The following is a 26,226-nucleotide window of genomic DNA, read 5'->3' on the forward strand; positions in this document are numbered from 1 at the left end:
CACAGCATAAGTAAATGTAGAAAACACACTAAAACACCTCTTACATACCCCACTGGTAATATATTGTACCAGTGAGTAACACAGTATACATAACAGCTCAAAATCACTGTTTTAATGAAAAGCGCTGTTTTAATTTGATGTAATAAGTCACTAAAACCCACCTGATTCTGTCATGATATGTTGAGCTCTTGCAGGCCTGTATACTATAATTAAAATAATTAAAACTGTAGAGAAGCACAGTTTTGATGGTGTGACTCACTTACTGTTGCCAGATGGCAAGAAAGCATTGATGTTTAGCGCGAGCAGATAAAGGCTGCGATAAAAGTGAAAGCAATCGATGACTTTTAAATAATCGAAAGTGAAACATAGTCAAACCTAGATCGCTTATTAGTCTGGTTTTATTCTGAAATGCAGTCAGCTGAAATAATGAAATTGAAATTTTTAGTGTTTGGGTGCATGTGTTTTTCATTTGATAACTCATCGCGCTTTCATTGCATATTTCCAGTCTTTGTCAAGGTTCTCTCTCAATGACATGCCTCCTGTTAGCATTCGAATTTGATGTGAATTTATGTTCCATATAAGTGAAGATTTCTCATGTTTAGTACGTTCGCTTGATCATTTGTGCTATCCAGTGACCTTGGAGCTAACTCTCCATTCACACCAAAGATAATAATGCTAATTCTGGTCATTGTAACCATTAAAAACTGCTACTGTTTCCACTAGTATTTTTATTTTGTTCATGACAACTTAGCTGGAGCCCCTGCTCCGAAAAAAAGAGGAACACGTTTGTTGCTGATATATTAAGTCTGAGCTATGGTAAGTGCTTGTGCATTTAAGCAATGAGAGGTTTTTATACAGCATTTATATACAGCATCTATACATACAACATTCACACCAACATGGTTGCTGCTGGCATGTCAGTCTACATAGACCCTCCAACTTCCAACAAAAAGAATAAAAAATAAAAATAAAGGGAAGGTAAACATGAAGTAGATACATACACGCATTAACACGACAATAAAGAAAGCATCAGGTTCAAGTTGAAAGGAAAAATTAAGAGCATGCATATAAATCTTTGGGCATGGCTTCTGTTTAAAACATATATGATTTATTCTACATTTAACAAGCTATTTTCACCTTGTTTTATGGGAAGCACACACTTGGAACAGAACAGGAGATGGAATGTGATGGAGAAAATATATAAAAAGATCCAGAGCTAAAACAACATGGAAGGAAGCACAAGATATCACAAAGCAAATGAAATCACTGCTGCTTTTATCTCTACTTGGATTGAGAACAATTCAAATAGACACTCTGTGTTCTTGAAATGCAGCTTGGTAATATTACACTTTGAAGTCTATTCCTAGTACACAGGCAATATCTACTACATTCTAGTATACCGGTTGTTAAAGGGTAAAACACAAGTTAACCCATTGCTGCCTGCTCTACAGGCCAGCTAATTCATACAATGCTACAGGTCTAAAAGGCGATTAAATTGAGATTTCCACTGAGTGAGATTTTTTTGTTGTTGTTGGGTTTTTTTTTTTGGTTTGGGTTCATCTTTTAATTTGTTGTCCACTGAATAAATTGCACATATTATACACATTAATATGTTACAGCACTTATGTGAACATATATGCAATATTAATGCTTGCGTAACTGGTCCCGTGAATGATGTGCCCTGTGCACGAAAGCGTCACTGTAGTGTGCTAGTAGTTGCAGTAAGCTGTGGGTACTATCGTTACACAAACCTTGAAGCTGAATATTGAATCTGATACGTTGTGTTTGAGGTCCACAGAGTTTTGAAATGAGTATGCGAATTAACTGTATCATCATTTGTGGAAAGGCAGTGTTGGTAGGGAGTCAGTGTTGTGGGGCTGTTGTCAAACACTCACACATACAAAACTCTCACACACTCATTTACAAACACACACTTCCTTGCAGTGGCATGTAGGACGCTCTACTTCTTCCTGTAGTTGCCGAGCTGGATAGCGGAGCGGTCAAAGACACAGCGGAAGGTGACTGGCTGAACTTCCCAGTAAGGCACGGGGTTGCTGAACAGGCTGATGCCAGAGTACATGGCCTTCTTGGTGTTGAAGCCGGGAGGACAGAAGTCCTCTGTTCCCACAGCAGCAATCTTGTTGGCATGAAGGTAGACCACCTAGAGCAGGGATTAAAATAATAACAACATTCGGTCACCGAACGTGCATGGCAATAATTTGGCTTTTCCAGAATAAAGCAGATTAAGAGGAAAATAATATGTCTCAAAATGAATGATAGCAACAACCAAGCTAGGCTTTTTTCCCTCCTCTCTTCAGAATGTTTAACTAAAAACAGTGGAGAAAAGGACTGCATACATGCTAATCAAGTGGTGTGTAAAAAATATGGAGAACTCAGGAAAATGACAAAGCTGCTAGGCTCTAGGAGCAAAGGCGGGAAAGTGGCATAACATTATAATGTTAATTACAGACTTCAGAGTCACCCTGCTAAATATGTCATCATATACAATGGAAAAGTCAAAAGACAGAACAAAAAGCATGAAAGAGACTTCTATAAATAATTTCTTTGTATGTGGCACCTTTTCTAAACATCTGGTTTCACTAAAAACAATATTGTTGTCCACCTTTCTTTGTTTTTTTTTAAATGTAAAAAAACACCCTAAATATCGCAGTGTAGATATTCTTACAGTTGCAATAAAACCTTCTGTTATGCAACTTCTATCAGTCCACATCGGCTGATACATTTCTGCTCATTCTATTGGTAAATCTCATAGAGGGTGTGCTATTTAATGTGCTCCAGCATGCTTACAGTTGCTGCTGCCTCTGCAAGTTTCTCCTTCTCATACTGTATCTGATCGTCATTTAATTATTGCCATGCCACTTTGGGCTTTCCACAGACTTGCGTGGGATGTCTGGGAACAGGAATTGCAGATGAATCACACAATATCCTTTTTGACTCAGAGAATGGAAGTGTCCCAATCTGTGCTGGAAGTAAAGGATTTGTGCAGACTGTGCATAGTTTGCAAATTTTGAAAGTTATATCAACAACCTGGTTCATTTCTTCCAAAAGTCTGGGATGTTTGCTCTTGACAACATTCACAGAAAAAGGTAGTTTGTAATCTAATACGTTTTGATCTATTGAGAAATTCAGGGAATTACCTTAAATGAAGGAGCCTTCTGAGATAAGATTGAAGCAGTAGTTCCACATTTGAGATATCAAAGTGCCAAACTAAACGTTAAATGGCCCGTCTACTTTCCCCCTACTTTCCAGATCAGATTGTATCAGTGTAAGCTACCAACAGTCAATAAACAAACAAAAAATGAATCCATATGACTTGAGTTATGAAAGCCTTGGCTGACTTGTAATCGAGCATTGTTAACCTAAACAACCCAAATGAAAAAACGCAGCAAAGTAAACTTTTTCAGCATGGTTTACATCAGAGAAAAGGAGCTGTGTGTGATCAAACCATAAGAGAATGAGAAACATAACTACAGTGCTGGAAATAAGTGGTTGCAATAACAACCTTCCTTTGATTAAGATGTGTATTGAAAACTGGAAAAGTGCCATAATCCTAACGTTAATCAGATGAGTATGTACCTGGATGTACTTATGGTCGGGCAGGCCAGGAGGCACGCTGGTCAGAGCATTGTTGTCAAGGTGCAGCTCTCGCAGGTGGGGTGCGTTAGCCAATGTGCCGTTTTCCACAGAGCTGATCTGATTGTAGCTCAGACCCAGCCTGCAAGAAAAATCAGGAAGTAGAAAAAAGTAGTACATTGCAAACTAAGCCAGTGACATTCACTCCAAAGTCCTCAATAGCTAATAAAATGAGCTGAAAGGAAGTGAGAGAGATTTACCAGAGGAAATGCGCATGCAGGAAAATATCCACACCTGCTGCAGAGCCCAGAATCTCCCACTCAATTACTTCATTATGAGAGAATGGAAAACAAAAAGCATCTTATGCTCCTCTTCCCTCAACTTCTGCATCAAAGTGTTCTTTGTTCTGGTTTGGTATGCCATCCCTGGCATAATCTGAGCAGTGATCTTATAAACACGTTCTAGTCAAATTTATGAGCAAACCATTTATTTTGATTATCCAGAAACCACTGTTTAGGCTTTAGGGTTTTCCAGACAGAAAATTGCTTAAACAGTAACACTGCAGCTAGTTTTCCAGGTCAACAAGCCAAACCAAAGAGTGGAAACACAATTCGAAAAGGTAACTCATTCAGAAAGGTACATTATCATAAATTATGAGCCACAAGCTTAGACTTCAGCCTGCTGTACAAATGTCTGGTAGCTCTGTATGATATCAGGGATAGCAGATATTCTTGATGTAGTACTCATGTCAGGAATAGAGCTGCACTCATAGGAGCCACGCCCACCAGCTGTCCAAACCTTTTTGAGTGGCAACCAATCAGAAAAAAGCTGCCTAAAGGGAGCAGCAATGATGCAAAAGTGACTGCAGAGAAATGTGACAAAATGTGCACATTCAGAGCTGAAGCTGACAAATTCAGATGACCTAGGATTAATGGAAAAAAGTGCGTGTCTTAAGAGGCTTACTTCAGTCTCCAGTGAACCTCCCCAGACTGTTCTTCTTTATGTACTGCAGAAAAACCTAGCTCTGCAAAACTCAACCAACTCCAAACCATAGGAGAGTGAGTGCCCCACTTACTCGGCTCCCTTCTGACTGCACTCCAGCCTGTCTGCAAGCGACTGCAGGCACCCTCAGCTTAATTATCATTCAATTACAAACCCCATAATAAACTTTTTCCCTCTTACACGTAAATATGTGCCAGTGCTCTACTCTTAAATCCATTTGGGCATCTGCATTTTTTTTTTAAATTCCGGACTCTGGATAGTCAAGTTTTTCTCCTTTTTTCTAAGCATAAAGCATTAAATCTACAACTACTACAACTACTCACGGCCATGTAGTTGCAAGTGGTTAATACTGCATTGAAGTGGTCCCACCTGCACTCACTTTAAAGCTCAAAATGCAAAGGAAATCACAGTTTAAAATGATAAACATATGCATATTACTTTGCCAGGTTATTTAGGCCTTTGAGCCTGTCAGCTGTCAGCTTGGTGATTTTGTTTCCGTCCAGGTGAAGCTCAGAGAGAGAGCTGGGCAGACCTGCGAACCCACAAGACAATAGATCCACATCAAAAACCAAGTGGTATTAAGAGGTAGCAACTTCTATGACTTCTTCAATCTTCTGTGAGGGAAAAAAAGCAAGAAGAGGATATTTCTAGTCTAGGAATATGCAGTATTCCTTCTTTCTTTTCTTTTTACACTAAACCAAGTGTTTCACTGTAAACTAAAATCCAGTCGCATGCACAAATCTTCTTTTAGGAGTTATTTGTGGTAATAGATGAGAACAATACCTTTGGGGACCTCTGTGATGTTAGTGTCTGCAATGCGAATGTAAGACACCCTTTTCAGGTCAGCAAAAGCACCGGCCTCAATTCCTGCAGTTTTCAGAGGATTGGATCCAAGCTCTGAAAAAAAAGATGGAATTGAGGACACATGACGAAAAAAGAGAAATGGATCCCAAATTAGTTCCTCCCTGGATGTGTTACGGGAACAACGAGGGCTGACTAATGAAATAATTCTGTTTGCACAGTCATCTTTCTCCATGCCAGATTTCCTGGTTTGTCACAGACGGAGCATCATTCTCATACCACTTTCACTGTATTTCAGCTGATTGAATCCACACGCTGGCTTTAGTTTAATCAGTGACACAATGATACTTTATTTGTGGGACAGGGAATTTTAAGAGTTAGATATGAGTTATCAAAGTGAGGAGGAAAATAATGGGACAATTCACAGCAAGTTTTGTTGTTAGTTGCCCAGATTTGGAGATTTCAGTAGTGAAGATAAACAACTCCTGCCTTTTAGTGTTCCAGTACATTTTAATCAAACAACTTAAGTTTGATATTGTTATTATTACAGCAGAAGAATTGATAATTGAACCTAAACACCAAATTCTAAGCTATAAAAACTGTAAGCTCATCATTTTCTACATATATGATTGGGAAAGTGTCACACCAAATTGGGAAGATGTGTTGGTATTTTAGGAGAACGCAGGGAGTTTTGTTACATTTGGCTCTGCCTTATCTTGCTTGTAGGCTTCACTATGCTGAACAACTTTGCGATTTCATGTATGAAATTTGCACAAGCGTGCAATCAGCTAACATTAGAACCGAGCCAAGGGAAAAGCACAGATCCTTCTGCAGAGAATATTCAGAAGAACGGAGACACTATCTCCAAAATTTGGATCAACTCATAGCAAAACAATCTAGATGGATAAACAGCAGTACAGCTCATTGCCCAAATATGCACATTTGATTTGTAAACTGTACATTTCTGCAAAAGAAGTGGGGGTTGTATTTTAAGACACAATAGAGAATACATTAACAGGTCACACACAAAACATTAAATCAACCTTCCCAGAGGCCGTCAAGCCACCAGCTGCATACTCGGTGTGTTTACATGAGCAAGTTTGCTTCTTTTAAAATGTAAATCAGACCTGCTAGCTATGCCTCTGTATGTAATTACTTGAGGGAAGAGCAAAAGAATATGTATAAATATAATGTGGTAACTATATCAGTAAATTTTTATACCCATGACGATGACATGGGACATGCCCTGGAAAGAGGCCTTTTTAATCTTGGTGATCTCATTCTCATGGATGCGAAGCTCCTGCAGGCTCTTTGGCATGTTAGCCGGCATTTCCTTTAGCAAGTTCTTTGACAGGTACAGGCGCTGCAGCTTGGTCAGAGGGCTGAAGGCCTTGGGGTGGATGATAGTGAGTTTGTTGTTCACGAGGATCAGAGCCTGTAAGAGGGAATACAAGGGAAATAATATGATATTCTTGACTGTAAAATGTTTTTATTGCTGCCTAGTGTCTATAACAGTGTTAAAGTTAATTAAAAATGCATGAAATGATGAGTTCAAGGCATTAACAGCAACATTTCAGTCTAGAAAATACAGCAGCAGCGTTTCACATCCAGATCACTGTTTGATATTTATTTATATGGAATTTGAACATTTATTTGAAACTTTACACCTTGGTGGCTTCTAGTTTTTCCACTGAGAAAGTTTCATGGCTATATGCACCATAGGACTGTGAAAGAAATCGTACTTTCCGAATAAAACCGCAACAAAAACAAAAGATATTTTGAACCCAGCAGATGTTGTGGTGGTGGGTGTTATTACTAATGCATTTTCAGAGGAATCTCACTCCTGCTGTTGCCCTCTCTTGGAGCAGACATGAAGCAATATGTGGTATGTGGACCAATCCCCTTGTGAGGCCAGTTACATTACATTGGAAACAGCTCTGGCTGTCAGACTGAGGCATTTATTGCGAGAAGGAAAGCTACGAGAGTTCAGAGGTGTAAGGCTGTGAGGCCTATAGGGATAATGCTTTCCATGGACTGGGGGACTGTGAGAGGGGCAGTCGTGGTATTTACTATTTGTATAGGGAAATGGAGGTGGTGCTTTATGGAGGTGGAGGATCTATCCAACATCAAAAAATTGATTTAATACAAGACTCCAGCTTCCTCCCACCGTCCAAAGACATGCAATTTGTGGGGTTAGGTTAATTGATTAATCCAAATTGCCCATAGGTGTGAATGTGGGAGTGAACGTGAGTGCGAATGGTTGTCTGTCTCTGTGTGTTAGCCCTGCGACAGACTGACGACCTGTCCAGGGTGCACCCCGCCTCTCGCCCTATGACAGCTGGGATAGGCTCCAGCGCCCCAGAAAAGGATAAGCGGAAGCGAATGGATGGATGGATGGACAAGATGTTTCCCAGTGTGGATAATCAAGTTTTATGTTGAAAGACAGCTGTGGTGAGTTTTATAGTTACATAACTTCAGACATTATATAATGTTGGGAATAACAAATGGTTCATGGGCACGCGACCCTGTGAAAGCGAATGATCTCTTACGTGTAGTCCTTTAAGGTTCTTGAAGTCATTTTCCTTGATCTCAGTGATCTTGTTGTTCTGCAGGTCCAGCAGGGTGGTGTCATCTGGAATATCCTCAGGGACAGCCTTCAGGCCTAAAGGAGGCGATTTCAATAAGAACCTGATTAACTGCATGTGTGGTTATGACAGTCAGCAGCATACAAGTGCAATAAATCCATTGGAATGATGGATGGTGGAGTTTGAAGTAAGGCGGTGACAGTGGTGGTTCAGGTGCTGAGAGGTTAACCACACTCTGACCCCAAGAGGAAATGGATACAAAACGATTACCCGCTATTCTTCCCTGGTTTCTGTCCGCCTTTGTCTGACTGTGTGAAAATGTGTAGTGTGTATTTGTGGAACTTTGTGCTGTTGCCAGAGGCAATGTGTGCTCAGCATGAGCTGCAGGAAAGACAGTTTGGACACAGATGTTTGAATGTGATGTCTTGAGTTACTGGTCTTCATCCTGGGAAGGAGGATTTTTTTTTGTCAGCTAACATGTGTGGATTTTTAAACCATCCCATAAAAATAATCAGATTGATACTGAAAAACATGTTTTTTTGAGCATCACTCAGTTTTTTTTGATAGTGTGGATGAATCGATGATTTCGATTTTTCAAAGCAATAAACAAAAACAGGTGTAGCTGATTTGATGATTTGTTTTTAATTTGAACAGCCAAGAAAAACAAATTTTTCACAATTTCACACATTTCATTTTTAGGTCCTTTAAACTTACAAATCCACATGTGATAACTGTTGTGTGTTTGTCTGCCTTGCAGTGTTACTGAATAAAGCCTCTCCATGATGTCTGTTGCATACTGGCTTGGGAATATCTAACAGTACAGGATGGTGCTTTGACTTTAAGATCTTAAGAACAGACATTCCAAAGGGACAGAAAAACTATTTGATGTGCTGCGAGGCACACATGGTGGAAATGGACCTTGAAACAAATTTCCTTTGGCATTAATGCAACTGCATACCTGGACACTGAGGTCACATGAGATCCTTTTGCTTGGACTTTAGCGCGGCACATCATGAGCAAATTAAAAAAAAGGCATCTGATGTGAAAGACAAGTTTTCAAAAAAGTTGAATGAAGACATCTAAGAGATTTTTATGCTTCTGTGGTGATACAAAAAAACATACGGCGAGATTCCTAATGGGCAGTTTACATTTGAGAGGAAGAGGCGTAGAATAAACTGTTTAACAAAAAAGGTTACACTCTGTTTCTCCACTCCATACGTATGTCTTGACAAATTTTGGCTCAATAACTTGTGACTACTTCTGTTTGGCTCACCCAAACATTATTTCCTGCTGGTTTGTTTTTCTGTCAGCTTTTCCAACTTGGCAGTGCATGACACATTAACACAGCAGTTTGTGGTCATCATTACATCACTGCACTGTATAGCTCTAGTCTTACACACACACCTTTTATTATTCTTTTCTAAAAAGTCAAAACATCTCTGCTTCCACGGGCCTAAAACTCATTTTTTGATGCCTCTATTGTAAAAGCAACAATTTTGTAGAAAGCCAGCTGGAAAAACTTTCAAAAGGATGTGTTTGTGGTTTCTAATAGAAGCAAAAAATACGCCATATATATTAATATGTCAGGCAAATGACAACTGCTGAAAAATATGGCCTTAACCTAGTTTCCAACATCTGTCATCTGCCTCAGCTAGACACTATTTATTACAATTTACAGTCAACTATCTGGTGACAAATACAGCTTAATAAGTACTCCATGTCACCGGAGGTTTAGAAGAAAAATGGGTGGAACATGTGGTGCTGACTATCCAACAAAATACATGGTTTTATGACGGCATGTTTCATCTGCAGATTCATTTTTTATAATAAGAGTGTCAAATTAATTAAAAACCACCCCTTCAAAACATTTAACTTAAAACTTGGCTAAAAAGGAATGTTTTCTATTTGAGTGTGAATAATGATTTGACATCTCATGTGTGGAAAAAAATCTCGCAAGAAACTCAAAAACATTCAAGATAAAGGGCGTTGTGCAATGATCATGCAATCTGATGTGATTCAAAGTAGTTGAGCCATAAATGACCTGAATATGAACTCCATAAGGCCCAACAAATGCGTTGTTTTCTGGACACGAAGTTTGGCTTAATTAATGTTCTCCATGTGATGTCATGCACGCTATGTTGGAGAGCTGTCTGCCCTGTATGTGATACAATCACTGGTTGCTAGGGACAAATCTGTATCCCTGGACTGGTTAGTAGTGATTCCTGAAGGTTGCTGGCTTTCTCGTGGGTGAAATGAGTTGGCGTGGTTGTCTGTAGTTTTTCATGTTGTTCTGCAAATACTCGCTGCCTAGCTGCCTTAAAAATAAAATCTGAGCCTCGGCACTGCAGCCAAAACATTTCAAAAGTTGCAGGTTTAACTTTGAAGGCAAACGGTCTTCATTTCTGGTTAGTTTTCACAGTTTCACTACAGCTTGGACAGTAGCTGGCCAGTAGGCAACTTTATTACCTCCATTCATACTATGAGAGCACCAATACGCTAGCGACCAAAACAAGGAAGTTTTGGTCAACTAGCTTGGGAATAAACATTTCCCCCTAGAAGCAGGTGGTTACCGGAGGGTCTCTGATCGTTCTCTAAGCCTGTGTGACTGGAGACTTTAAGTTAACCTCATGTGGTTAATGAACTGTAGCCAAGCTGTCAAATGTACTGCGAAAGCAAAGCTTGAAAGAAAAACGCCTCATTACACAATAGCAAAAGTCTAATGTTAAAAAATGTTTAAAATTACAGCATAAATTAACTGAATGTTTCACTTCTTGTTTTTCATCTGTTAGCAATCGGGAAATGAGCAAGAAAAAACTGGGCTTCGAGTTTTGTCCTCACTTCACTAATCACTCAGTTTTATATCAGAGTGATTACAATCTCAAGTGCATGATTGCTTTGGAGTAGACTGGACTAATTTGGAGCCTTACAAAGAATTAATGACACTATTTATGAAATTTCCTGTCGTTTTCTGGAACTGTGTCTGGGAAGGATGAGTTGTCACAGAACCAAATGGCTCTTGGGAAGTTTGGGACTTTTTTGGGTTGTTCAGAAGGGTGTGATGCCCAGGTTGCTCACTTTATACCGTCATATATTTTTAAAAGACAATTAGCTTTACAGGTTTAATGGGGGATTGCGCCATTTTATTACTTGTAATGGAAAAAGAAAAGCTGTTCTGCAGCCTGTCAGCAAAACCTCTTTCTTACAGATATAATCGCAACTTTTGACCCTTACACCGGTTTTCCCCCTGAATGTTTTAACTGTCATCGTGCCAGCAGCAATCAGCCTCACTGAGAAAAATCCAAATCTCTGAGTTCTTTCAGACATTTTATGGCCAGACTTGTGTGTGTCCAAACACATGCAATGTTTATTCCTGTGTGTGTGTGTGTGTGTGTATCTGAGCATTTGAATGTCTATTGTGGATGTGCCAGCAGATCTGCGGAGCAGATGGGGGATCTGGAAAATAGTGCTGATGCAAGAGTGGAGAATAGAGTTGCATCTTTGGGGAAAGTGCTGCTGCTCACGGCCCCTCTTGGAGTAATGACATAATGGAACTGGTCTCTCTGACCGTCTGTGTTTGTGACTGCCTGTCTGTCCCTTAACCGTTTGAGTCGCCTGCTCGTATTTGTTTGCCTGTCTCCTTATGCTTCTTTTCCAGAATCTGAAACATCTTTTGTTTGTTTATGCGATGTCTGTCTACTCCTCATCCTAGTATCCTCCATTAGTGACACTCCTCCCTGTCCTGCTCCTTCTTGAAGCTCATACTTTCCAAACAAAAACAGGGCCAAAGAATTGTCAAACCGAACTGCCTAGTCAAGCACTTTTACATAATAACCAAATATAAATGAGGTCAGGGACTTTTGTGTGTTGGATTCTGAAAGATGACTGAACCTTTTGTGTATACCATACATGAGATTAGACAAACATGGCAGATGAGGTCCAAACAAAGAAGATGACTATTGAGTAAATTGTTGTGAGTGTGATGAATGAAAAACCCAACTAATAGTAGTTCTAACCTTGGTAAATAAACCATGTAAACTTATAGAAGCACTTTTTGGTTAATTTACGGTACTAGAATATATTTATGAAGTCCAGGTTAACCTTTAATCGCAGCAGCGATTAAAGAAAAGCTGTTATCCAGAAAAAGAAGATAATCTTGTTGTTACAAGAAATGAAATAAGACTTGCAGCATCTGGAAGCAGTTAATGTATCAAAACAAGTTCTCTGGAGGACTGTGCAAGAATGAGTAACACAATACACCCTTCCAATGACCCTTTGGGTTTGGGTGGAGCGAGGAAAGCAAGTGACTTCTTTCAGGCTCTTAACTCCTTCCCCCATAAAGAACATTTGGTGATCTCTCCAGTACCCTTAATGATGAGTTTTCACACCTCTATATATAAATTAAGATGTGGTTTGGCAACTAATAGGGTGGCACTAGTGAACTGTACAGGGAGAAATAACCATCACTACCTGATGCACACCCAATCTTTTTTTAGGAAGCAGGCCTGAAATATGACAGAAAAGAGAAGCTATGGTTACCCCTAGTAGGTGTCTGAGGAGGAAAAGAGTTAAAAAATGTAATGCCATGAATGGTACAGTGGAACAAGCTCAGGCATTTTGATTCTAGAACAGGACTGCACATGAAGGACTGAATGAAGAAAACATTTCTTCTCACAAATGTTTAGGAATTAGGCCTTAAAACAGATGTTAGCTGTGCTCAAGCAAACCCAAAAGAAACATGCAAAGCATATCTTTACAGGTGATGGAGTTCTGTTTGTCTATATATACTGAAAGATTTTGGACTTTAACCATGGATAATTCTCATATTGTTTAATCAGTGCTAGAAAACAAGTCTACACAACCATATAAACCACCACTGGGAAGTGTATTGCCTTACCAAGGTCAGAGCACTGGATCACACGCAAGTGGCACTGGCATCTGAAGGGGCATTTAGGGCCTCCAATCACGGGGGGCAATGGGGACTGAGTAACAGGGTCCCCTGACCCCTCATCCATCATGAAGTCTAAGAAGCCAGACTGGCGAAAGGGCAGAGCCCAGCAGGCGGTGACCAGGAGCAGAGAGAGACAGGCAGACCTCATGGTGCTGATAGTAGGGAGCCTGAAATGACACAGAAGGTTTTGGGTGGATACACTTTGAATATAGTCTTTTAGTTTAGAAAATAAGTTTAGAAAATACCAAATTCTGTTGAATTGGATGCTGTTGAATGCTGCAATAAGTCAAAAGCAGACAAAAGAATTCAGTTTATAAGAAAAAGAATAAGAAATGTAGAAGTAAAAACACCTTTAGTTTAGAGAGATTAGTGAGGGTCATCCGACTGAGGGTTCCCTTACAGATACTGTTAAAAATAACAATCATATAAAATAATATATTTTCATTTTCATATTTTAAATTTTTTTTTTTTTACATTGTTACAATCCACGTGTCAGCCTTATTGCGACCATGGTCAAGTCTGCATTTCTACTGTTACTGCTGGAACTAGAGAAGGCTTAACATTTAAACATTTATAGAATGAGATATACAATACAAATGAAATGAAATGAAAGATTTCCTTTATCTGTCCTTTTGGCACCTAAGTTTCAGTCTGTAAGAGAAAATCATCCACTTATCCCCTTCTTACATAGAGCCTTTGTGTAATCCATGTGGATCCCTGGGTACTTTTACACCTACACCACATCAATATCCTATCCCAGCATAACCATGGCCCACGTAGCCTTTCATATTCACACGATGATACCTCCCAGTCCACTCTAGAAAAAACATCCAGTAGTGCTCCATGCTTCTCCTCCTGTATCACCAATACAGCAAACCACTGCAGAATTGTTAGTATTTCTGTAGGTTGTATTGCAAACTTTGCTGAAATTATGAGGTGTATAAGGTGAACAGGAACAGGAGACAATATAGTCTCTTTCATACTGTATCACCAATTCATACAGAGCACTACCCAAACTCACACCGAGTCCTGGCTGTCAGATAGTCCAGCGGTCCCCAACCCCCGGGCCTCGGATCGGTACCGGTCCATGAGTCGTTTGGTACCGGGCCGCGAGAGTTGAGGCTCAGGTGTGAAATGTATTTTTTTCAGGGTTTGTATTGGTTTTCAGCGTTATTTTGTTATCGTTCTTATCGTTAACTCGGTTTTCCTGGGTCTTTTCACGTGTGTTATGAATAAATCTTCTTTTTTTCGGTACCGGTACTAGTTTTATTTTGTTGTATTTATCCGCGACACCTTAAAGGCCGGTCCGTGAAAATAATGTCGGGCATAAACCGATCCGTGGCGCAAAAAAGGTTGGGGACCGCTGAGATAGTCTACTGACATTTCCTGTATCTTCTCATGATAAATTCACTTGGAAAATCAAAGAAGGTGATCCTGTTGCTATCTAGATGGGAGTATGCTTTCTGCAGCACATACTGCAGATGTCTGCATGCTCCATTCCCAGATTTGGTCTATATGCAAACTACAGAGGGTCAAGAGATGTTTTCATGAGCAGCATCAAGTGGGCCAAGACATTTGCTTTCTCCAGCCTGCCCACTGGTCGGCTGTCTGTTGTGCTTTGGCAGAGTTTCTGAATTTCCTCCTCTATGAGCTCTTACATTTTCAACTTAACCTTCAGCTCCACCCTATCCCTAGACATGAAGACTTCATCTTTTCATTAGGCATTTCTTTCAATGACCAAAGGATTGTTCATAAAGATGTGAGATGGGCAAATGAACTGAATCATTTCTTCAACAGATTTGATTCAGCCATGAGGCAGTCTGCAACATCGGCTGCAGACTCACCCACCCCCACTGCTGCTGTTCCACCTCAGACACTTCACACCTCCTCTATTCACCCTGCTCACTCCCCCCCACCCCCAACTGCAGCATCCAATACACACTCAACACAAGGCTCCAGCCTGTCTCTCTCAACCACCCAGGTTAGGAGGGAACTGAGGAGGATTAATGGCAAGAAGGCAGCGGGTCCAGATGGCATCAGCTCGAGGGTCGTCAGGTCCTGCACGGACCAACTGTGTGGGGTGATGGAGCACCTCTTCAACCTGAGCCTGAGGTTGGGAAGAGTCCCACAGCTCTGGAAAACCTCCTGTGTTGTACCAGTGCCAAAGACTTCACGCCCCAAGGACCTCAACAGCTACAGGCCGGTGGCTCTGACATCCCACCTGATGAAGACCCTGGAGCGGTTGGTCCTGGCTCAGCTTCGGCGCCTAATAAGCTCATCACTGGACCCACTTCAGTTTGCCTACCAGCCTGGCATTGGAGCGGATGATGCCGTCATTCACCTCCTACATCGTTCCCTCGCTCACCTGGAGACCGCTGGAAGCACTGTGAGAATCATGTTCTTTGATTTCTCCAGTGCCTTCAACACTATTCTTCCCTCGGTTCTAAAGGACAAGCTGGTGAACTCTGGAGTGGACCATCACCTCACTACCTGGATCCTGGACTACCTCACCGACCGACCACAGTATGTGAGGACTCAGGGCTGTGTGTCGGACAGGGTCGTCTGCAGTACGGGGGCCCCACAGGGAACGGTTCTGGCTCCGTTCCTCTTCACCATCTACACTGCAGACTTCTCCCACAATTCCACCCAGTGCTTCCTGCAGAAGTTCTCTGATGACTCTGCAATAGTCGGCCTCATCACTGATGGGGACGACAAGGAGTACAGAGGTCTGACCCAAGACTTTGTGGACTGGTGCCAGCTGAACTACCTCCAGATCAACGCCAGTAAAACCAAGGAACTGGTGGTAGACTTCCGCAGGCACAAGCATTCTCCACTGCAACCACTGAACATCCAAGGTATGGACATTGAGGCTGTGGACAGCTACAGGTACCTTGGTGTTCATCTGAACAATAGACTGGACTGGACTCATAACTCAGACGCCCTCTACAGGAAAGGGCAGAGCAGGCTGTACCTGCTGCGGAGACTCAGGTCGTTTGGAGTGGAGGGCCCACTCCTGAAGAAATTCTATGACTCTGTTGTGGCTTCTGCTATCTTTTATGGCGTGGTCTGCTGGGGCGGCAGCATCTCTGCTGGGGACAGGAAGAGACTGAACAGGGTGATCCGAAGGGCCAGCTCTGTTCTAGGATGCCCTCTGGACCCAGTGGAGGTGGTGAGTGACAGGAGAACGGCGGCTAAGCTGTCATCCCTGATGGACAACATCTCCCACCCCATGCAGCAGACTGTGACAGCACTGAGCAGCTCCTTCAGTGGGAGACTGCGGCACCCACGGTGTGGGACGGAGAGATTTTGCAGGTCTTTCCTCCCCACTGCTGTCAGACTCCATAATAAAGACTTTAACTGATCAAGCACACACATCCATACATATGCAATAATACTAAGTGCAATAATCCTTTCTGTCATCGTTGTATTTTTACTCAGTTGTATATAGTATTTGTATTTGTATTCTATTTTTATCTTATTGTATATTTATTTTATTTTATTCTACTGTATATAGTATTTATTTTATTCTATTCTGTACAGTTGTGTACTGTATTTATTCTTATTGTATTCTAATTTTTGCCTCATAACTTTTGCACTGTCCACTCCTGCTGTGACAAAACAAATTTCCCACGTGTGGGACTAATAAAGGTTATCTTATCTTATCTTATCTTATAAATCAACATGAAATCCTTTTTGGGGAGATAGTGTGGTCACAAAATTTAATGTGTTCTGTGATTCTGCCAGCAAAACTGTTAATGTCCTGTCCATGAGGTGAACCAAGTACTCTGGTTCCAGTATGTAGCATCAAAGAAGTCCTGGATTACCTCTACAGGCTCATTTTCCATTAATTTTTACCTTTTCATTAAGCGTGTTTCATATTTTTTGCACCTGTTTCTTTTTTTTAATAACCATTTTAGCTAACAGCTGCTTGCGTTTTTACAGTAATTCAAAGAAGATGCATGACAAGAAATTACATGGCTGCAGCTGTATATCATATTTAATGATCGTTTGCTTGTCGAACACTTCATCTTCTGTATGGGTCTATATCTACAGTACAAGTGGAGTCGCTGGGAGAATCCTACTTCCTTTTTTTTCTATTTCTAAAGATAACCACACACACACACACACACACACACACACACACACACACACACACACACACACACACACACACACACACACACACACACACACACACACATGCAGAGTCTCAAAGACCCAGCAATCTGCTTGTCAACCTTAAAGCCAAACGTTCCTCCTTCCCTCGTGGTGCCACAATAATTGAAGGGCGCTTTTGAGCCACAGCTGCTAACAAACAATTTTGGAGCTGCTGGTCTGCAGCCGACCTTGACCTGAGCATCATGACCAGGATGATGAAACTTAACAAAAACCATCAGCTGGCCAGGGTTAAAAGTGACTCCGAGGTTGCTTATATGGCCTCTGAGCACACATAGGATGTTAGTGGCCCATATGTTTATTTTATTGGGGTTTTTTGTGTGTGACTGGGTTCATGTTAAGGTCTTCTCAAGTGTGGATGAAACAAAAAGTTTGTTTTAATGTGTGTTAACACAGGTACCTGTGTTGTTTTTTGTACTGTAGTACTTTTTCTATTCTATTATTAGGCATGTCACAATGAAAATACTAGATTTGTTGCTTAAACTATTTTGTAAGCTTTTAAGAGAATGGGAGTGACAGTGAGTGCTGACGTAGTGCAAATCCTGGTTAAGGTTGTGTCGGGTCATGGGGATCACGGCTCAAAGTGACTCTCAACATGAGCAGTAATTATAGTCTCTGTCCACAAAACAGCCACCGATTTGACACACTGTACAGCTTCAGTCCAGCGGTTACAGTGCTTGCATACAGTGTGACCAAGCTTGAAATCACATCCATTCAGAGGGGAATCAAGTTCGATAGGTTCGTTTCTGCCTCTTAACTTTCCTTGTTTTGCTATGAAGTGCAAAAACCAGAACCCCCCCCCCCTCCCACCCCCCCCAAAACAAAGCAGCTGATTCTATAGGTTGGAAATTAGAAACTGGAATTGTGTCACATGATCATGTGTTTAATGTCCAGATTCAACTTTCTGTGCTTTAAAAACATGTTGCATTTGTTTTACTTGAATGTGTTGAATGAAAAAGCTCTGGTCTCAGCAAACATCTGATCCAGAGGACAAGTTGTTCCAGTCTTCCAAGGGCTGCGTAATCTTGGCTGTGTTAGGCTCTCATATCTAATCAAAGCAGAAAATTCAATCCAATAAAAACCTCATCTACGAAACTGAATGCAGTGTTCTTTAATTTTGTTGGATTTTGGGATGTAAGGCACTCGTAGGCCAGTATTATGAGTATTATGAGCCAGTGGATGCCAGATCATATGGTACCAAAATAACTATAACCAACATCATGTTGTGATGTTGACACAGTATCTATAACAAAGTATCTATGTCAAATTGGATGGACCTGTTTTGCATGATAATTCATTTGCTAAAGCATTATAGTTTAACTATTTCAAGCCACTTTGCCAATCTTTTCAGTGAACTACTGATATTGTAAACTCCTTACATCTGGCACATTTCAGAGGCTGAAAACTCAAATTAATCAGCAAAACCAGGTTTATTTAACAGAACAGAACAGAAATGGGCACACATAACCAAGGACTACTGAACCTTATCTGTCTGCTTTGACCTCTGGCCAAAAACACACAACTAGATATACATGAACATGTTCACTGGTGCAGAATTTCAGTTTCCCTGCCATCAATCTGTCAGACGGTGTCCATAAACACTTCAGCATCTTTTAATGGAAGCCAGACATGCAAAAGGAAGAACGAGATGAGAGCAATCTCAAACTGAGCTCTGTTAGCCTTTAACTGCTGCAGCAATACTGCAAACACAAAGCTTACTGCTTACTACTTCATGATTTATATTAAGATTTAGGAGTTGCTGATGATGAGAGTAAAATTATTTGAAACAAACCCAAGAAAAATAAAACTAAAAGCTTTTCAGACAGAGATTGTTCTTTGGGACGTTAACTAAGAAATTGGAATCATAGCTGCAGAATAAACTTTAAGTGGTATTAGCATTATTAAGTTAGGCGTTTTTGGGTCAAGAGGTGTAGAAATTTATAAACTAGTAACTAGTAACTAAAAATTTTGGTCACCCAAAGTCTTTCTGTAAGCTTTAATGTTTACTCTAAAAACCCACAGACACAATGAAAAAGTTAAAATTCAACCTGCTGCACCCCAGGCATTGCTTCCTTAATTACCAGTCTGCTCAGATGCATCTACAGGCCCCGAAGGATTGGCCTGCAAATCTGAAATATGGCTTCTCAAACAACCCGAAGGGCTGTCAGCCCTGAACAGCATGCAGGAACATGACTTGACCCTGCAAAACCCCAGATCACACCAGTGTGTGCATTTCTAATTCCCTCTAAGAAGATACAACTTTCTGTTACAGGATAAATGTGATTCACTTTATCACTTCCAGTTTTACAGAGGACACCACCAAGCTGGAGATACAAACATAACACTAGAAAATTTTATCATTTTGTTCCTAAAATGCAGAAAACATCTTTTATTTCTATTAAAAATAAAAACAAAAAAACCCAACTTTAATATATTTTTTTAGTGATTTAATGTTTGTAAAATCTCTAAATTACATTTCAAATTAAACGCACATGAAAGTGTGAACAAATAGTAACCGCATTAAACCATCTTCCAAACCTCCCTGCTTGATCTTTCAGGTCAGAGTGGCTTTATTCGAGGAACATGACGAATATTGTTGATGGTGTGGCTGTATGCCAGCTTGGAAGGTGACAATGAGAAATTCTTTGTTGACAAAAAGTGGACAGAAACTAATTGGCAATAGCTGCTAGACAAAAGGTTTCCTGTTATTGAGCTATGAAGCAAACACTTGCACTTTAAAAACAAATGCATGTTTGAGAAACAGTGCTGCAAAAAATGTCCTCATCAGTAAAACAAAGATTAGCATGTGCAGAAGTGATATATAGCCATTCATTGGAACCTAACTTGAGAAATATGTTTGGCTTTATAGTGAGATTTAAAACACACTTGGATCAAGATACTGGTGTAGTAGCAATTTTTAATTGTCGTATTTTACTGCACTGAGACAACTGACGGTTTAACGACTTCCAAAGACTTTGAAAGGGCTTCCAGTGATCATCAAAGGCTTCTCAAAGCATTGACCAAAGAATCAAACTAGGTATAGCAATGTGAAAAGCTCGGGCAGCTGTGAAAAGCTTTAATCGATAAGGTTACCATTCAACAATATTTTCTTACGTATCTGAAACCTGGGATTCATCAGTCCATGTCTGATGAAAAAAAGGGGGGGAAGGGTTTGACATTTCCTGTGGCGGTGGCATCCTTGTCAGTTCTCCTGTCTTCAACTGTTGTCTCATCTCCCTTCCCTCCCTCCACTCTCCCCCAAAACTGGCCTCAGCATTACTAATGAATCCCAGACAGGAAACGGAGCCTGCAAGAGGGAGTAAAGCAATTTTCCCTTCTATGCTTCGTCACTTTCGATCGACCAAAGTGCAACAGCAGAACAGAAACAGATTCGAGCTTTAAACACCACAGAGCTTTAATTTGAACAAATCAAACCATGATGAACCAATCACCATAAAGCAGACGCTAACTGCCACTCTCGACCCTTGTCTGCTACCTCGCTCCTCTCCTCTTAACTCTCCACAGGCCTGCTCCTGACTTAGCAGAGTGTCTGCAGGCCATGAATCACTGGAAGGTATTTACAAGGCCACAGGACATTTAAAACACATGTGGCCCCTTTAACCTATCAGCAAATGAATATGTTTCCCCCTCCCACATGATTGCACAAACACATATGCTTGATTGATGACTATGGTAAAATTACTGAGAACTTTTAATTCAGCAGTTACCCAACAAGTCAGTGGTCGTTACAGTCAACGAATTTCTGATACATACTTGGGGGATTTTGTGAGGGAGAACATGAACATCTGAAAATATGCACAGGCACTGCCAACAAACAATGTCAGTGCCAACGAGTTCTCTAAAATTAATATGAGTAAAGCCAAATCAGTCTTTCCTTCCGTGTATATCTGCATGATGGGATGTTTTAGGCTCCAAGAAAAACCCAAGGGTTTTTCACCACTATGATTCAAAGTAGTTTCTTCATAGAGAAACTAAAAGTTTCAGACTAAAAAATATAACTGAAAGAACTTCTTGGGTCTTAAAACCTTGCCTGGTGTTTGGAATCAAAGTATGAGAAAGCCAGTGAGTGGTTAAACCACATTTCAGCTGTTCCATGTGAAGAGCTGTCAACCTGCCATCAGCCTCAGTCCCATTATCAAACGTCTGTGCTGTACAGACGTGGACAAACTGCCCAACCTTCTCCACCTTTCTTCTCTTTCCATCTCCTCCTCCCATTTTGTGCTCTCTTCCTTCCTTGCCAAGCCTTTCTCTCATAGCTTTTGGTATTTTCTTTCTCTGTCTGACCCCTTAACTTTGGCCTGAAGGACTGACATGTGGAACTTTCTGGTATTCCAACACACACAGGGGGAAAATACTTCAAGGCTGATGTCCATTCAAGTTCCATTGTTCTTTTCCTTTTTTTGACCCAAACAATTGAATTCCAAATGGAAAAAAATGCCGTCCAGCTTTTAGTTTAAAATCTGGTATTTCTGGTTTCTGGTTCAAACATTAAACAGCTGCTTAGCCCAAGAAACTATGATCTGGAGGAGTACTTTTATTGCTCTGGGTGTATTTTAGCACAATGTGTATGCCTCTTTTTGGCTTCGATTCTATTCTAAGTGACATTTTTCTTTCTGTGTTGTTTCTAAGTTTTCCCCAGTTTTACTCCATTCCATTCAGTGTCATTCAGTGCAGCTGAGCCTTATTAAGTTTTTTTCTCTGCTGGCAAAGAAAGGATGTAATGAGTTAGCTCAGAGTTGTGTGGTGGCTTGCCGGGAAGTCTTCAGACCTCTTTGATAGAGGAAGCTGTACCATTACAGGATTAATGGTGCTGTGTGTTGCCAGGTAGAGGGTTTTTTTCATCTCCTCCTTTTTCATCTCCTCTTCTCACTTTAAGTTGCCCCTAGCAATTTGGGCGCTGCTCTGCTTCTGTGAAAACACAGTTGCAAATGCCACGGCGGACAGAGGAGGTATGTACTGAAAGGAAACAGGTTCACTGAGCAGACAGATAAGGGATTGGGGTTAAAATGGCCTGAAATGAGTCACTGAAATGGAAAGTGTGAGAAGCACCAGCAACAACCTTTCCAATCAACATCTTGACATGCAGTGATGGGCTGAATAAACACAAAGAAATCCTCATTGTTGTCGTTTCAACTTTTTTTCTCCACTCATTTACTTGTAGACTGGCCAATACGCCACAGGGAAAGGAAAAAAAGAGAGAAAAAGAAAGCTAAACAAAGAGAGAAAGAGAGAGGGAGAGGGAAAAATGAATGCAACAAATCAGAATCTTTTCCACTGACGTTAGCAAATAATGACAAAAAGAATTAACCAAGTTAAGGAGAAAGAAAGTCCAAGTTTTCTCCCTTTTCCTCTCTTAAACCCTTCCATAAGCATTGCAAATCTGATTCTATTGCCATGTAAAAATACAACACATTTGAATAATCCCCTGACATATGGGTTACATCTAAACAGTCAACAAATAAGTGGCCAAACACTTCTCTGGTCAGCTGCCATAAAAACCAACAAATTAGAAATGCAAGTTAAAACTGTAAAGTGAGAGAACTTCACACAGTCCTCACTGGTGGATACTTTGGAGATCAAATACGGGGAAAAAATAATACTTTTTTGGCAGACGAGCGAGGTACTGGTATCAACAGCACTACCACACCCCCTTCCCTAGTCGCTGCTTTCAGAGCTGTATGGAGATTGGACTGGGAATGATTAAAGTCTCATCACAAAGCCAAGAGTGCTGTGGGAACAAGGCTTGGCAACAAATCGGGAATATATACAACACACACATGCACACAGATGCAAAATTAAGTATGAAAGGAGGCACACTTAAACCCACTTTGCCTCACATGTAGACACATGTTTAGAAAATAACATCGTCAGCAAATAATGTCAGTTTTATATAATGGACAAAGAGATGTTCCTAATTCATCCCTATATGTGTAAGCAAGACATTAAATGATACAAAAATCTGAAGAGTTATCTCAAAACTATTCTCAAACTAAACAAATCTGTTCACAGTCAAGCCCAAGTCGTTGTTCTTGAGCTAAGATCACTCATTCATTCTCAGATTTTCATCCTTTATCAGAGTTAAAAGATTAACCTACCTGTTCTCAGTGGAAGCTAGGCAAAGAGAGTGGTTGAGATGAGCTTGACTCCCAAAATCCAGTCGAGCAGGGGGATGAGACTGTGAAGTGGCTGAGAGGGCCTATGGGGTAATTGGACTCGGAGCGCATGCAGCCAAGATCAAGCAGGTGTGCTCTGTCACAACAAGGGGAGGGGAGAGAGAGAGAGAGAGGGTGAGAGAGGAAAAGAGTAGCAGGAGGGAAAGGGGAGTGAGACAGAAAGGGGGAGGGGTCCAACTGCGGAGCTCCTCTCAGGACCGAAACAATTGGTGGAGAACTTCCTTCGTGCTTGTGTGCTCCAAAAACAGCTGGGAATGGAGAAGGGAGGAAGGAAAAGAAGGAGAGAGAAAAAGAGGGCGAGCAGACAGAAAGGAAGAAAGAAGGGAAGATAGAAAGAGAAAGAGGCAGAGTCGAATTAAAGGCGGTGAGCAGGGATTCGTCTGGAAGCAAAATACTGAGACATCTGGTAATGATAGGTCCTCTGTGGAGCTCAGCAGAGAACACTGCACACAAACTCTTTTTCTTTCTCTTTCACGCTCTGTCATTCATTCTCATTCAAACTCCACTGACTACCTCCAGGAAAAACACACACACACACACACACACACACACACACACACACACACACACACACACACACACACACACACACACACACACACACACACACACACACACACACACACACAAACCTCTTTCTCCTTTTTAACCCCATTGCCCAAATCTTAATGAGGTTTGTTTAGGCTGCCGTCATGAATCAGGGTGTGTTGGGCTTTACCAGACAAAAATAGAGGAGGAGCCCTCCAATCTTAGTCCTTGGAGAAAAAAAAATTACATTTTTAAAATATATTTTTATTAAAAAGAAAAAAATACCCTGAAACTCATATAGTGTTATTTTAAAAAATTACCACAGCAGCCCACCTATTGCTGTGGTTATGGATGGGGAAAGACTGAGGTAAAGGACATATTAGCTTTCATTTATCTAGCAACAAAACTATTTCACTCTTTCAGGAGCGACTGTGTCCCAGGTGGTGGATCAGTATCCTCCAGTCCACATGTCGAAGTGTCCCCCGAGCAAGATACTGAATACCGAGCTGCCCCTAATGCACGCCATCAAAGTGTGAACGTGTGAAAGTTAGACAAAGCACTTAGACATAAATAAAACCGTTGTAATAATGAGATACGTTGCAGTAAGACTTTGAGTGCTCAAACTTAGTCAGAAGGCCTTACATAAGTACCAGTCCATTTACCATTTAGTCAATAAGTACTTAATATCATTGCAAGGGAAAAACCATAAGAAGGGTAATTGTTACAAAGTCAATAATAATCACTGTAAAGAAATATAACATTTCCCAAATGACCCGAAAGCTGTGGTCTGAGCTTCTCAGATTGTTTTAATAAGCAAAGAATGGTCAGCTGAAGGTGAAGTCTTGGCCTTGATATCTGCTGACTACACCTAAAACACTGAAATATTGGTTTTAGTATCCAAACGTTGAGTGAGATGACGAACTCATTGGTTCCCAGATTGCAATGCACTGACCATTGGCAGAGGGTGGTGAGCATTGAGTACCAAATCAGCCATCAGGTTCAAGAAAACTTCTAATAAGTGAGGTTGTGTTAAATCTTGCCTTTGTTCGTGTTTGATTGGATGAGTGTAAGCATGCTCTCATCAGGGCTTGAGCGGTTCAGTTTTTCAACTTCAGGTGAGGCAGATGTCATCTTATAATCATGACTGAAAGGCAGAAATGTGGTGTTTAGAGAAAGTGTATTGCTGCTGTAGGAAGGTCGCATTAAGTTCAACTTATGCATTACCCAATATCTCCATGTGCAGCCATGTGTTCAGTTGGCAAGCCTCTATCTGCTTCCTTGTAGTAATTTACTCTGGGTCATAAAAGTAGCTATTGTACTTAGAATGGAAATGATGAAACATGGATAAAAGCATTATGTCACAAATTTTATCCCTGCAGAGTTATTTCTGCTTTGATTGCAATAATGAAATCTCAATTTTCCCTCCAAAATCAGTTTATGGCACCAGGCCTTGCATCACCGGTGCCATAACCTGATTTACTGAGAGTGCAGATAAGTTAAGATGATGTATTTACATCTCTCATTTAAAAGGGAAAACACACCTTTTTCTCTCTCGCTTTTTTATAAATTGGGTTTTCATGCATACACAAGTACACCACAGCACCATGGAAAAATGAAAGGGAGGAATTAAGAGGGTATTTAGTAGCCAGGTGCTGCTAACTAAATACACTTGAATAATTGATTATCAGCAAGTAAGTCCACCTACAAAGCAGAAATTTTGGGAGTTTGCTGGTCTGGAGCATTCAAGTTTGTTAAGACAAACCCATTGAGGAAGGGAGCAATGATCTTAGATACAACTGCCAGACTACAGACCTTAGGTAGCATTTTAAACTTTAAAATGCATTTGGAAACAATTAGAAAAAAGCTGAAGTGGCTTGTTTAGAAGTGTTTCCCAGCTTAATGCACAGAAAACCAAATACAGCATATCAGTGCAAACACCAACTGTAAACCATTTTGATTTGTGTGTAACAAATCAACATGGTTTACAGTTGCTGCTTCTGTATATTGGCTTAGTTTGAATTGTTCATCTAGACATAACTCAAGGCTGTACTGTACTTTTTTTTATTCATACGACTATATTTGGTGTTATTCAGGTGTTACCCAGTTATTTTTTTAACTCATTCACTGCCATTGACGTCTATAGCCGTCAATAGCAGTGAATGAGTCAATGGGTTTAACTCATTCACTGCCAATGGCTGGCAGTGAATGAGTTAAGTGAGTATATATTATTAAGTAAAATAAGCCAGTGCAGAGATGAACACCTGGGAAGACCTTAAATGAAGGTCTGAAGCTGTTACTTTTCTTTTTTCTCAAATTCATGTCTCTCCTCTTCTTTTCTCGTGTCTTTGTTGAAGTCTTTATTGTGAAAACTCAGCTAATCAAAAAGACATTAGGAGGA

The 26,226-nt window shown here is 40.6% G+C and overlaps 1 protein-coding gene across 1 annotated transcript; it reads right to left on the minus strand.

The window, feature by feature from the left end:
- Window positions 1-708: 708 nt before the first annotated feature.
- dcn (decorin) lies at window positions 709-23,403 on the minus strand. Its single transcript, XM_026147096.1, has 8 exons — window positions 23,223-23,403; window positions 12,877-13,097; window positions 7,947-8,059; window positions 6,619-6,832; window positions 5,380-5,493; window positions 5,035-5,128; window positions 3,598-3,736; window positions 709-2,161 (listed from the first exon to the last, which is right to left on the minus strand). The coding sequence occupies exons 2-8, from the start codon at window positions 13,076-13,078 to the stop codon at window positions 1,961-1,963; spliced, it is 1,077 nt and encodes a 358-aa protein (XP_026002881.1). The 5' UTR covers window positions 13,079-13,097; window positions 23,223-23,403; the 3' UTR covers window positions 709-1,960.
- Window positions 23,404-26,226: the final 2,823 nt, after the last annotated feature.

This window comes from Astatotilapia calliptera, chromosome 17 (genome assembly GCF_900246225.1).
Source record: "Astatotilapia calliptera chromosome 17, fAstCal1.2, whole genome shotgun sequence".
NCBI lineage: Eukaryota > Metazoa > Chordata > Actinopteri > Cichliformes > Cichlidae > Astatotilapia > Astatotilapia calliptera.